Source organism: Pan paniscus, chromosome 23 (genome assembly GCF_029289425.2).
Source record: "Pan paniscus chromosome 23, NHGRI_mPanPan1-v2.0_pri, whole genome shotgun sequence".
Taxonomy (NCBI): Eukaryota; Metazoa; Chordata; class Mammalia; order Primates; family Hominidae; genus Pan; species Pan paniscus.
In genome coordinates, this window is record NC_085927.1 from 32435328 (window position 1) to 32449112 (window position 13785).

Consider the following 13785-nt stretch of genomic DNA (forward strand, 5'->3'; position numbering starts at 1 on the left):
ATTATGGTATTTTTGGTTAGTAACTTCTCTTTGGAAACCTATCACAAGCAGAGACACTGAATCCATAATTAAAACCTTCCAGCCAAAGAAAGTCCAGGACCAGATGGCCTCCATGGTTTTTATATCAGCCATTTAAAGAATTAGCATCAATTCTTATCAAACTCTGAAAAACTAGAAGAGGAAGAAACTATTCCTAATGAGCCCAACATGACCCTGACCAAAGTCAGTTAAAGGCCCTACAAGATGTGACAACTAAAGACCAATATACCTCGTGAATATAGGTGCAAACATCCTCATAATGTGTGCCAGCAACATGAATCCAACAGCATATTCAAAAGATTATGTCATATAACTAAGTGAGATTAATATCAGGAATGTAAGGAGGGTTCAATATAAGAAAATGAATCAATGGAATATACAACATTAATAGCTCAAGAGGGAAAATACATATTCCAAATAACATAGAACAACAAAATCCAACACCTTCTCTAAATGAAAAAAAAAAAAGCACCCAGAAAACCAGAAGTAGAAGGAAACAACCTCTGTGTGATAAAAGGCGTTTGTAAAAATCCCACAACAAACTTCATACTCAATAATGGAAGACCGAAAGCTATCCCTCTGACATCTCCGGATGCCTAACCTTATTTAAGTGAGTTCAGCAAAGTTGCAAGATGCAAGATCACCATGCAAAACTCATTCATATTTTTTTTTTTTTTTTTGGGATGGAGTCTTGCTCTGTCGCCCAGGCTGGAGTGCAGCGGCTCAATTTCGGCTCACCTCAAGCTCCGCCTCCCGGGTTCACACCATTCTCCTGCCTCAGCCTCCCGAATAGCTGGAACTACAGGCGCCTGCCACCAAGCCCAGCTAATTTTTTGTATTTTTTAGTAGAGACGGGGTTTCACCATGTTAGCCAGGATGGTCTCAATCTCCTGACGTCATGATCCACCTGCCTCGGCCTCCCAAAGTGCTGGGATTACAGGCAGAGCCACCGTGCCCAGCAACTCATTCATATTTTATATACACCAGCAATGAACATCTGAAAAGGAAATTTTAAAAGTAACTCTATTTACAAGACCACCAAAAAGAATAAAAATAAATTTATCCAAGAAGATGAACTTCTTGTACACTGAAAATGTCAAGACATTTCTGAATGAAATGTGCAGAGATGCCTCAGGTGGCTCCTGCATATTCCGCCCCTGGTGAAGCATGTTTGCATTTTCTTGGGAACTGAGCACCTCCTGCTTGGTCGTAAGGCAGACAGGCCACACAGAGAAGAATAATTCCTCCCTTTGGGCCAGCAGTTCAGGGATCAAGAAATCCTAGACCTGAGAAGTAATTTCTGAATCTACACCTAGACCAAGGTGGTGTCTGAGCCTCCAGCAGTCAGTGAAGAGCAACCAGCAGTGGTCAACAGAGAGTCACATGGCAAAGCCACCTGGAGCTGGGCTGGACCTGCGTGTCAGGGAGATGCTGACATGCAGGGAGGGTCAGTGACCATGACCTAACACTGGGGGGAAAAATGTTCTTCTTTTTCTAGAGTATCATCGTTGACATTGATGTACAAATTCTTTTGCCCCATGTCTCTTACATCTGGCTCTTTTAGAATTTGCTTATTTCACGGCAACAAGTTCAAGTCTTATACTACATTGCATCCCAGCCCACCCAATTATGCTAAAACTCTGGATCTGTCAAACACTTTCAGAGCAGCAGATTTGTACCTGGCCCTAAACGCATAGTGGGGATACTGAGGCACAGCTCCTAGGGCCTTCCCCTGAAGCTCCACCAAGGGTAAAAACTTATATAAGCTTCATGGATATTAAAAACCTCCATGTTCACTTAGCAAGGGAGAAATTTTATTCAAGTTCTGCAGCTCAGGAGCTGTGCTCGAGAGCAAGACCCAGAACTTCTCAAAGCCTGGTTTTGGCGCCTGTAGAATGGAGCCCAAAAACGCAGACAGACTTACCTCGGAGCTCTATAGGGCCAGGACAGCCCAGGAGTAAAGCCAGTTTGAGACACAATTTGGGGTGAAGATGTCGGCCCAGAATAGAACCAGGAGAGGAAGAAGAATCCCGTGTGCTGAGAGTGGGTCTGCTGGGACCACTCCTCTCCTTCCTGGGCCCTTTGGGGCTGAGCCCTTCTCTAAAAACCACAGAGCTACTCCAGCAGCAGCCCCTGACTCTGCTGATTTGCATCATGGCGGCTTTATCCAGCAAGGGGATAAGAGAGGCCTGGGAGGAACCTGCTCAGCCTGAGTCTTGGGAAGCAGCATCGGGGGTGCCTCAGCCATGGCCTGGACCCCTTTCCTCCTCGGCCTCCTCCCTCACTGCACAGGTGCTGCCCCCAGGATCTCACTCACTTGCCCAGCCCCAGGCCTCTGGGTCCAGCCTGGCCCTAACACTGAGCTCAGTAGTGCCCTACCTGTGGTGGGCAGGATGTTCATGACCCTGCCGCAGGGCAGGGGGCTGGTGGGGCAGAAATCCCCCCACACTGTGCACCTGTTCTCTTGGTGCCCTAAGGGCACTTTTATTCCTGGGGCTCAGGTCAGTTCAGGCAAGTGGCAAGATATTCTTTGGTTAATCCCCAGAGTTTCAAACCTTTTCGCTCCTCTTTTCTCCCCTTGCAGGCTCTGTGGCCTCATATGTGCTGACACAGCCACCCTCAGTGTCAGTGGCCCCAGGACAGACACCCAGGATCACCTGCAGGGGAAATAATATTGGAAGTAAACCTGCTTAATGGTACCAGCAGAAACCAGGCCAGGCCCTTGTGCAGGTCATCTATGGGGATAGCAGATGGCCTTCAGGGATCTCTAAGTGATTCTCCAGCTCCAACTCGGGGAACATGGTCACCCTGACCATCAGTGGAGCCCAGGCTGGGGACGAGGCTTTCCTCTCAGGTGTGGGGCAGTGGCACTGCACACAGTGACAGAGGCAGACAAGGAAGTAAGACACAGACCCCTTCCCCATCTGTGCTGCTGTCGTCCTCCAGCCCGGGAACACTGTGGACAAAGCCATAAGCATGCATGACCCAGTTCACCTGGATCTGAGACCCCCAGTCTTTACTTCCTTCAGCCCTCCAGGCAGGCTGTGCAGAGGGGGCATCCAGAATGGATTTAGGGCTGAGGTGACCAGGATGTATTGGGGTTTTGTGGACTCCACTGTGATTCAGGGAAATTAGATCTTCCAAGCAGACCAAGGTCAATATCCTCAGTTATCTCTGGATTTCCATAGGTGGTGATAGGCCAGTCCTTGGCCGAAATGTCCTGAATCAGTCCCCAGAACTGCCCAGCTGAGGCTCCTGTCATTCTCTACAGAAAAACTAGTGGAGTGGACACTGTAGGATCCTCCCAGATCCCCTCTTAGGAGCTCACCCACGCAGCATTCCTGGGAGCTTCTGGCAGCTCAGAGCTGTTCGGTGCAGAAATCTGCCTCCCCCAGGTTTATGTCTCTTCTCAGGGAGGTTTGGTTTCATGACTGCCTGTGGCCAAGGTCTCAAGACTCTTCCTCAGTGTAACAGGACCTGAAAATCCTCCAAGATCCATAGCTCCTTGTAGGGCTGACTGAAGCCTCAATATGTGTCAGGGCCTCCTTCTGCCTGGTGTTGCCTCCATCACTTTCTTAATCATCTGTGTATGATATTCTCCATCTCAGAGTCTGCTTCCAGGGAACCCAAACTAAGATCACCAGCCATCCCCAACACGGGCCATGAGGGAGCTGAAGAGGCCACTGTACACTAGAAAGCATCAGTTTACTCTTAATTTACCACTGCGAGTCTGCAAATGCCCAGCGAGACCTGAGTGTTTTTTTTTCATTTGTGTGAAATGAAAAGGGAGACTGACATGCCAGGTGCTCTGGGTTCTGAGGGAGAGTTGGAGTCAGATCCTCCTGCAGGAATCCAGGGGCAGCAGGAGCAGCCTCGCCCCATGCAGGGACCACAGATGCACCCAGAGAGTGAGCTGCAGGATGGACACTGCCCACCTCCAATCTCTATATCCTGTGCAAAAAAATCATTGTTTTCACCCCTTCTTCAGCCTATCAAAGTTGTCACTTAAAAAGCCACTACATCTCATCCTGTGAACAGGAAACCCATCCACATCTCCATCAGCCACATAATCTCCACATAAAGATTCTTCAAAAAATAGTAATAATAGCTGTGAAAAAGTATCTAAAATATTGCATGACAATTATACTTAGATTGCATATGAAAATGGCACTATTTTTGATATGCTAGGTAAATAAAATATATTATTTGAAGTCATTTACCTTCTGCTCTTTATATGTCTAATGTGGTGACTAGACAGTGGGATTCCCATGAGGCTGACATCATGTTGTGATTGAACAGTGCTGGTCTGCACCTCTTCAGGTTAACAGGGGCTGTGGAGTGACCTGGTGCAGGAAATATCATCTCCATCCACAGGATATCAGTGTGAACCCAGGGAGAGGCACTGGTGCAAGAGAGATGAGAACAGGGGTGTGGAGTAGGGGACTGAGCCTTCACTTTGAGCCAAAGAAGTTTCCTTTCCTATCCTCAATCCTGAACAAGAGGGATTTCTGGACTTCTTTTTGTTTTCAAGTTTGTGCCCCTTCAGATTTGGGGCTGTCTGGAATCCTGCCAGGGGACACCGAGAAAAAATAGGAGTCTCACACTGACTGTTGTATTTCATCTGCTGGGGCCATCCCAAACCACTGCGTACAATTTCCTTTCCTGGTGCTCAAATAGCTGCTCCACGCACTTGTTGTGGTTTCAGAGATGAATCTAGGTGGGAAGACAGGATAGTGTATGTTATAATATTTAAATGGAACCCAAATCCGTTAATATTTATTTTAATATGGAACATTAAAAGAGTTTTGTAATAGGCAATGGGAAAAGGTAAAAAAGATAAAAGCTTTTTGAGAAAAAAAAACAAAAACGAACTTATAGAATGTCTATGTGTCCTCAGTGTTGCAGGGTTGAGAGAGATCAGCTTTATGGTGCCCCATGGATGTGCTAAGATGGGGAAAATCAAGAAAGAAGGAAGTATGTACCACTGTGACTCAACAAATAAATCAAAGTAAAATGGACTTAAATCTTTCAGTAAGTCATTCACAATAAATATCACTCTGGTGCACACAGAAATGCCTGTTAGCAAACTTTCCGTTCCCCCTGGTCATGTCTCCATGGATCACCTGTGTGCAGAGTGGCTCCGGTCAGTGCTCTGTGTTCCCTCCACAGGGCTCCCCAAAACATGTGCCCTGCGTGGATGTGGGTGCATCGCCTGCGGTGGCTGATGTGCTCCAGGGATTCGATGCTGCAGATGCCTCAGCACCAAGGGCGGGGGTGGGAATGGGACAAGGCTGCAGCTGGGGAGACCAAGGATCAACCACACACAGCAGGGGTTTCCACGGGGTGAGCAGCCTCATTTCCTGACAGTAGAGCGAGCCTAAAGGTAGGTGCCAGGCAGTGGTATCTGTGGGGTGGCCCAGGCCTGGAGGGTCACAGAGACACAGGCACCACACAGCAGAGACACTGAGGGCCAGGAGCTCACTCAGGTGAGGGACTTCAGCAGATCTTTCTCTCCTGGTACAAAGAGATCAAGTTCCTACCATCAGAATAGACAAACAAGGACTTTAATCTCCTCAGCTGAGCCCCACTGTCCAGGGAAGAAGTCTCTGAGCCCAGGCCCAGGTGAGAGTGGGATGAGGAGAGGAGCCAGGACACAGATTTTCATGGAGGCCCCGCCCTCCTCTGAGGCAGAATGGATAAGACAGGGCTGGGGGCATACCCAGTGCTTGGGTCTCTCAGGAGGCAGTGCTCTCGGGATGTCTCCACCATGGCCTGGGCTGTGCTCCTCCTCACCCTCCTCACTCAGGGCACAGGTGATGCCTCCAGGAAAGGGGCCTCAGGGACCTCTGGGCTGATTCTTAGTCTCCTGCTCCTCAGGCTCACCTGGGCCCAGCACTGACTCACTAGAGTGTGTTTTTTCCTTTTTCCGGGCTCTTGGGCTCAGTCTGCCCTGACTCAGCCTCACTCAGTACCCGGGTCTCCTGGACAGTCGGTCACCATCTCCTGCACTGGAACCAGCAGTGATGTTGGGCATTATAACTATGTCTCCTGGTGCCAGCAGCACCCAGGCACATGATTTATGATGTCAGTTATTGGCTCTCTGGAGTCTCTGACCACTTCTCTGGCTCCCAGCTCTGGCAACACGGCCTCCATGACCATCTCTGGGCTCCAGGCTGAGGACGAGGCTGATTATTACTGCAGTTCATATACAAGCAGCAACATTTTCCACAGTGGACATAAGATTGATTCTCAGTCTCCAAGTCTGGCCAGTGAGCTTCTTTGAGACTCCCTGGGATCCCAGCAGTGACACTGATCACTATTGCTGTCCCACACATCCCAAGTGATGAGGAAGTAAGACCAAAACCCTCCTGAGATTCCTGACTTGTGTCCTGACACCAGGGCTGTTGGGATTCCTGTCTTTCCTTCAAGATTGTTCAAATAAGCAGTGACAGTCACTTCCATGTGAGATATGAGAAGAATAATAATTCCATATGAACCAAATCCACGAAGCCTACACTGAAGCCTGCCAAGTTCTCTGCGGTCCAGCGCGATGAAGGGAGCATTTTCATGGGAACTTTTGGGAATATGAGGGGAACCAGGCTCAGCTATGGGTTCCAGAGACAAAGCTCCTGGATGTTTCTCCCCGGCCTTGGTCCATCACCTGCTACCTCTCCTCACTCTTTCCACAGACGCTGCCCCAGGCCAAGCCCCCACAGGACCCTAAGCCTATTCCTGACCCTGAGCTCAGCCCAGGTGATGCTTCAGGAGATGGGATCCTGAGAATGAGCCCCAACATCTCTTTAACCTGAGGTGTGGGGTCATGAGACACCTGTTAGCCATAAGACACCTGTCCCCCACCTGCTCAGGAGACAGTGGAACAGGCAACAGTACAGAGAGAACCAGCAGGAGCCAGGCCAGGCCCTGCATCCAAAGCAGGCCCCAATCCCCACAGATTCTCCAGCTCTAGCCTGGGGTACAGCCCCCACTTTCTGCAGGCTGAAATGGGCTTCTCAGGATGGGCAGGCCATGATGGGGGACGGCAGTGTGTCCACGGGACACAGCCCTGCTGCCTGCCTGACCCTCATGCCCCCTCCTTCCCCACCCTGGTTAATCTCCACCCGAAAGGGCCCAGGTTCAGAACTCAGGACACTTGGATCAGCTCCTGGACTTGCCCACACTGCTTTCTGTTCTCCTGAGCCACTTAGTCTCTTTTGGCCTCAGTGTTACCTGCTGTGAAGTGAGGAGGCTTATACTGAACTGAGGAAGCTCTTTTCTTCATTCACAATTAAAAGACAGAAAAACAATGAAAGTCATGTGAATTAAAGCCTGCTGAGGGGATGTCATTTAATGGGCTTCAGTGGGTTTCAGACGTGGAACTTCTTGTCTTTTCTCTGCAGGGATTCCAAGACAGGGGCTCAAAAGAGCTTGTTTTCTGTATGGTGGGAACCGCAGTCCCCAGCTGAGAATAAGCAGGAGAGTCCCAGCTTCATCAGGAAGGCAGACTAGGCTAGTGTAGAAATCCTCTCGGTACAAACTCTGAGAGGTGTTGACTAAAATAAAGATAAACATAATTTCATGTTTTCATGGTGCCGATGATGGTGATGTTAGCTCACAACTAAGCTGCAGTGCCTGGAACATCAGGAAATCACAGTGAATCACAGCTGCTCTTATTGGGTGGGAGGTGCACCAGTTTGATGCCTAAGTACATAGAAAGCCTGGGTCCCTGTAGTATGGCACACACATCTCTCTGGACTTTGAAAGCTTTGCAGAAGAGCTTCAGTTGACTCACTCTAATTAGTCTGGACTGAACAAAACCACTAGAGGAGGGCATTTCAACCCTGAGACACTTCTATAGCCCCAACTTCCTACACTGCGTGTGTGAACTCTCTGTGCTGGGCTGGGCAGGGCAGATTGGATCACCCTGCACAGAATGGGGCTGGACTGTCTGGTCCTCAACTTGTGAGGTGACAGGTGCTGTGGAGGCACGTGGAAGAAAAAAGCTCCTGGGCTGAGTCTCCTCCACCAGCTGGGGGCAGCAGAGCTGCAGCCAGGAGCAGTCAGGATTAAGGCTGGGGCTGCCCAGCTGGGGAAAAGAGGAAGGCCAGCGTGGGGTTCAACAGGTGTCCAAGAATCGGTCTTCAGACTGAAAGTGAGTGCAGTTCATCCTATTCCCTCAGGCTGCAGTGACCATTCTCTGAGGGTCAGACTCATACAGTGTTACCCCAGGACACTGAGAGAAGCCCGGCACAGTGAAGGCCTCACCTGGGAAATGCAGCTGGAGGAGGCTGGGACCAGGTGTCAACTGGGGCAGCTTACTCAGGAAGGGGATTTCTTTGGAGACGTCCCAAGGTTGAGGTGCTCTAGGAGGGGGCACAGCGTGAGGTGACGTGGCTCCCAGGGCCCGGGTTTTTCACCCAGGATGGCTGTCTGAGCCTCCTGCCACTCTCAGGGCCTTGTCCCTCTCAGTCCAGCAGCAACCTGGGGAGCTGAGCCCTCTGTCCTGGGCACTTCCAGATACACCATACCTCACTTCCTTCTGCCTCACCTTGCAGCTCCAGGCGGACTCTGACTCGGGGCAGCTCCTGTGCTCAGGGGAGTCTCGGGTGGGTGGGGTGAAGCATTTGGGATCCTGATCCCTTCATGGGGCATCCCCAGCCTCCTTAAGGAGACACTCTTCAGAGGGACAGGGCTTCTCACCTGCCTCAGCTCTGACCATGGGGCTGTCCACACTCAGTGACAGGACACTAACCAGGGATCTGACTGGAGTGACCAGGAACCTGGCTAGAGTAACCAGGGACCACCCACCCTCTGGAGCTCACATGCTGTGCAGAGACCATGACCCTGGGACCCCTTCAGAGACCATGGGGCCTGAAGTTAGATTTTCAGTCCAGTGTGGTTTTCTGCTGCTTTTTGCAAGTTTACATTAAACATTGATGAGAAAAACATACATAAATAACAGACGAGCTGAGGGTGCCAATTGCTAATCTCTTGTGGCAATGAGGGGTGATGTAGCAGGAGCAGCACCATGGCTGAAATGAGACCAGAGGCCCTGTTGACTCCACAGGGGTGTGTGGTTGCTTAAATGACCCAACTGTTCCTACTGAAATAATTAGCAAGTGTCCTAATGACACAGCACAGCATTTAGATGAAATGAACAAGAGGGGACTGAGTCTGAGGGACCAGGAGGAGGAAGATCATGGGTCCCTGGTCCACCTGCTCCTGAGTCAGGTGTCATCATGATCTCTCCACAGAGCCCAGCTCAGCCCATGGCCAACCTCCTGGAAGGTCCACAGCTCTGCTGAGCCTGGCCCAGGACAGACCCCAGCTCAGCGAGGTTTGGGACAGTGGTCATGAGATTAATTCCCAGAAAGGTGACTGTGATCACAGGGCTTGAAGGCTGCAGCTGATTTTCTAATCTGAGACTCTGCTTCTTCCTCCTGTTGCCTGTGCTGCCCTCACAACTGGTTTGAGTGACATCTCTCCAGGAGGAGTCGCAGAGGATGTAAATTTGCATAAACACCAAACACTGACTGCCCCCAAAAGCTGAAGAGGGAATAAGAGAGGCCTGGGGAGCCCAGCTGTGCTGTAGGCTCAGGAGGCAGAACTCTGAATGTCTCACCATGGCCTGGATCCCTCTCCTGCTCCCCCTCCTCGCTCTCTGCACAGGTGCTGCCCCTAGGCTCAGTCTCCACAGACCCCAAGTTGAGTCTGACCTGAATCCTGAGCAAAGCCCTGCCACTGCCTCTGGGGGGGATTCCTGGCAATGCGTCCTTTGTTCTCAAGCCCCCTCTCCTGTCTTCTTGCAGTCTCTGTGGCCTCCTATGAGCTGACACAGCCATCCTCAGTGTCAGTGTCTCCGGGACAGACAGCCAGGATCACCTGCTCTGGAGATGTACTGGCAAAAAATTATGCTCGGTGGTTCCAGCAGAAGCCAGGCCAGGCCCCTGTGCTGGTGATTTATAAAGACAGTGAGCGGCCCTCAGGGATCCCTGAGCGATTCTCCGGCTCCAGCTCAGGGACCACAGTCACCTTGACCATCAGCGGGGCCCAGGTTGAGGATGAGGCTGACTATTACTGTTACTCTGCGGCTGACAACAATCCCACAGTGACACAGGCAGATGGAGAAATGAGACACAAACCCCTTGCCATCTGTGTCACCTTCTTCCTCCAGCCCTAGGAGGACTGTGGACAAAGCCACGAACAGGTCTGGCCCAGTACACCCAGATCAGAGACTCTGAGGCCTCCTTCCATCCAGATCTCTACGGAGGCCCTACAGAAGGTGGGTCAATAATAAATTCAGGATTGGCAGGTCCAGTAGGTCCTGGTGTTTTCTGGGCTGGAGTGTGACTTGGGGAAAAATGACTTGAATGGAAGTACAGTCAGTGGGAGACATCTATTGAGTGGTGATGGTCCCAGTATTTCCTCGTGTGGTGACTGAACCTAGGGCAGTGCCGCTACTCTGTGGCCCAAATGCCCTGGGTTATTCCTCTGAGTTCCCCGTGTTTTATTGAGATGCTCCAGCCCCCACTCTCATGGTATCCTGATCTGAAGAATCATGGCCAGTGCCCATTGCAGTGTGTCTCCATCTAGGTGCTATTTTCAGGACTCATGCATCCAGCATCCAAACAAGGCTGTGTGGGAGACCGTGACTTGTCACAGCTGTTCCCCACTGGAAAATGCCACTGAGCTGCAGAGAACTGCTCTCCCAGTGATGTTCCCCCTTCACAGTGTGGTTCAGGTGCAATGCCTGCCTGGTCCCTAGATTTTAATGCCATGTTTTCATTTAAAATAACCACGAAGTGTCTCTTGCTGAGCGCTCCGGTGTAACACATTCCCAGTCATGCCTCTCACAATTTTCTTTCTGACAAAATTTCCTGAAACCCTATTGCAATGAATTCTCCCTCTCAGAGTAGGATTGCAGGGAGTTCACAAATTAACAAACAAACCAAATACTGTCTAGAAGAAAGAGGATCAAAGAGGAGAGAGCTGCACAGGGAGCGCACTCTGGAGTCTGCAGATATTCTTGAGCACCGATGAGCATGTGCATGGGAGGAAACCTTCTGTGATAGAGAAAATAACCATTCAAAGACATTTGAGGAAACACTCCATAGAGCTCACACACACATCCATGTGCACACACATACACAATCAGAATAGTGCCTGTTCCTCCACTCCATGAAGAAAGGCCCGAGTTAAAGTGGGTGAGATTTACCAGTGAGAAGAGCTTTGCCTCAGTACTGGGGAAAACATTGCCCTAGACAAAAGGCATCTCTGGTGTCAACTAAGAAAGTGTAAGGCCCCTGTGCTGATGCCCATGTCAAAGACCATCACACGTATTTTAACCAACTAGCCCAGAGTTGTCACCAAGAGTTTGATCTTACAATAATTCTGCAATGAACGTCCCTATTCAGATTCCTTGGGGTTCACCTATGAAGATTACCTTAGAATAAATCTCTAGAAGTTGAATTGTTGGGTCAAAAAGAAGTACGTTTGTAATTTTCACTGATTATTCTCAGATTCCTATTCACGGGGGGGTTGTACTAATTTACAGTGCCAGCCATAAATCTTTGACGTGAGTATGCTGTTGAAAGTTTGGGTTTTTGCCAACATGGTAGATTAAAATTTTGTTGTCTTGTAACAGTGTTATTTTGGATTTCTCCTATTCTGCTTGAGGTTGAACATTTTCTCAAACATTTCAGGGCTCTTATATTTTAGGATTTAGTAAGCTTTTTTCTAAAATGGCCAGGTAAGGAGGGTTTTAGCCCCTGTGGGCCAAGAGTCAACTTTGACCATATTATGAGGGAACTTATAACTCCAGTTACAACGTAACCGTTTAAAGCTATAAAAACCACTCTCAGCTCTGGGACCACACAAAACAGGTGGCAGGCCAGGGGTGGCCACAGGATGTGGTTTAATGGTCCATGTTTTGTAGGGTCATTTGAAGTTTAAAAATTTCACCAGCATATATTTTAGGTGGAGATCTTTTTGTGGGTAACACTGTATTTCACCGCCTATAGTGGCCTGAGATTTCTCTCTAGATAAGAACACACTTTTCTTATTTTTTGGATGGATTTTGGGTCTATCTGTGATAGCCCTGTGTCATAAACTCATAACTTTTGTGTCCGTCCTTTTACTGTGATTTTTGGGAGTGTGACAGTATATCAGGAATACACTCCCCAAGGTGGAAAATCAGAGAGAGGGGGAGGAGCAAGTGGGCAAGGAAGCTTGTACCAAAGCTGGAATAACCACTGCAGCAGGCTCAGAGAAAAGGGTCCTAATATCAGCATTTGACTGAAGCCAAAACCACAAGAGACCATAGAGGTTCTGAGGATGACAAATAAAAACATAGTTTAAGTTTTAATGCATTCATTATTTTTATAATCCACAAAAATTCTAAAACTCAGAATTTAACAATGGGATAAGGAAAAGAGCTTGAGATGTTAAACGATAAAGACCCCAATGAAAGTTGCCAGGAAAAGAACAGGACCTTTTTGGTGGAACTATGTTTATGCTGTAAATTACCCTCTTCTATATGTCTATATATATATTCAGGTATAAGAGAACATCTCATGGAACACCCTTCTTCACCACAGTCAAAGATCACCCTCACCCAAGGAGGGAACCTAAAGGGACTGTCAATATGAAACACAAAACATAATGCACTTTTGTATAACCATTAGGAGAGTCTCTATTTGCATATCAAATGTGGATGCTTAATGTTAACATTGGAAATAGTAGGTTAATATGCATGTGAGATGAGTTTTCTTTTGACTATTTCTGTCTGTGATTTATCTTTCTTAATAGGGACATTTCTGCCCTTAGAACAACTTAACTTGTGATATTTTTTGTTCTATTATCTGTATCAGCTCTGTTTTTTTTTTCAAACAGTGGCAAAGATATCCCATGACTAATGATTAATAAATTCAATTAATGGGTATTTAAATTATTTCAAGAGTGGACAGTTGTGACTTCCCCACATCTAACTCACAGATGTCGCTGATGCTGACTCACTCTTCTCTTCCAATCATAGCAAATAACGTGGGAGCTTTGACTTTTCTGAAGACCCAGATGACAACAGGAGAGAGGAGGTGAAACCCCCTAAAGCTGTTATCCTTTAAACCCTCAGGAGGAATCATCCTGGAGAAACACCCACACTTGAGTTGGATTATACCTAAATGAGAGTTTGGTCTTAGAGTTGGTGCTGAGTTAGTCCAGGATTTGGGTTGTTGGGATGGAGTGAATGTGCTTTACAAGTGAAAAATACATGAGTTTTTGGGTCCATAAGTTGGAGAGTTCTTGGCTGAATTGTGTCCCCCAGAGTTCATACAATGAAGCTCTAATGCACGATGTGTGACTGAATTTGGAGAGAATCTTTAAAGAGGTGATTAAGTGAAAATGAAGTCATGAAGGTGGGTTCTTATCGAATCTGACTGGTGTTCTCATGAGAAGAGAAAATTTGCACACACAAAAATGAGACACTCGAGATGAGCGTGCAGAGGAAAGACCGTGTGAGGACTCAGCAAGGAGGTAGCGACCCGCAAGCCAAGGAGAGAGGCCTCAGTGAAAACCAAACCTATAAACACTTTCATCTTGACTCCCCAGCTTCAGAACTGTGAGAAAATAAGTGTCTGCTCTTTAGGCCAGCAGGTCTTTGGTATCTCATTAAGGTAGCACTAGCAAATGAAAACAAAAGGGACCCCAAAGACCTTGGATACGGGAGGAGGAGGAGATGGAGCAGGGTGCAGG

At 48.5% G+C, this 13785-nt stretch overlaps 1 protein-coding gene and 1 gene segment (V, D, J or C); both read left to right on the forward strand.

Annotated features, from left to right (window-relative positions):
- Nucleotides 1–13785, forward strand: part of LOC129395163 (immunoglobulin lambda-1 light chain-like) — a 735232-nt gene that overhangs the window by 439514 nt on the left and 281933 nt on the right. The window lies entirely within an intron of this gene.
- On the forward strand, nucleotides 9628–10216 carry LOC134730164 (immunoglobulin lambda variable 3-27-like). The segment is given in 2 exon segments: nucleotides 9628–9705; nucleotides 9846–10216. Coding segments are annotated over 2 exon segments (417 nt in total).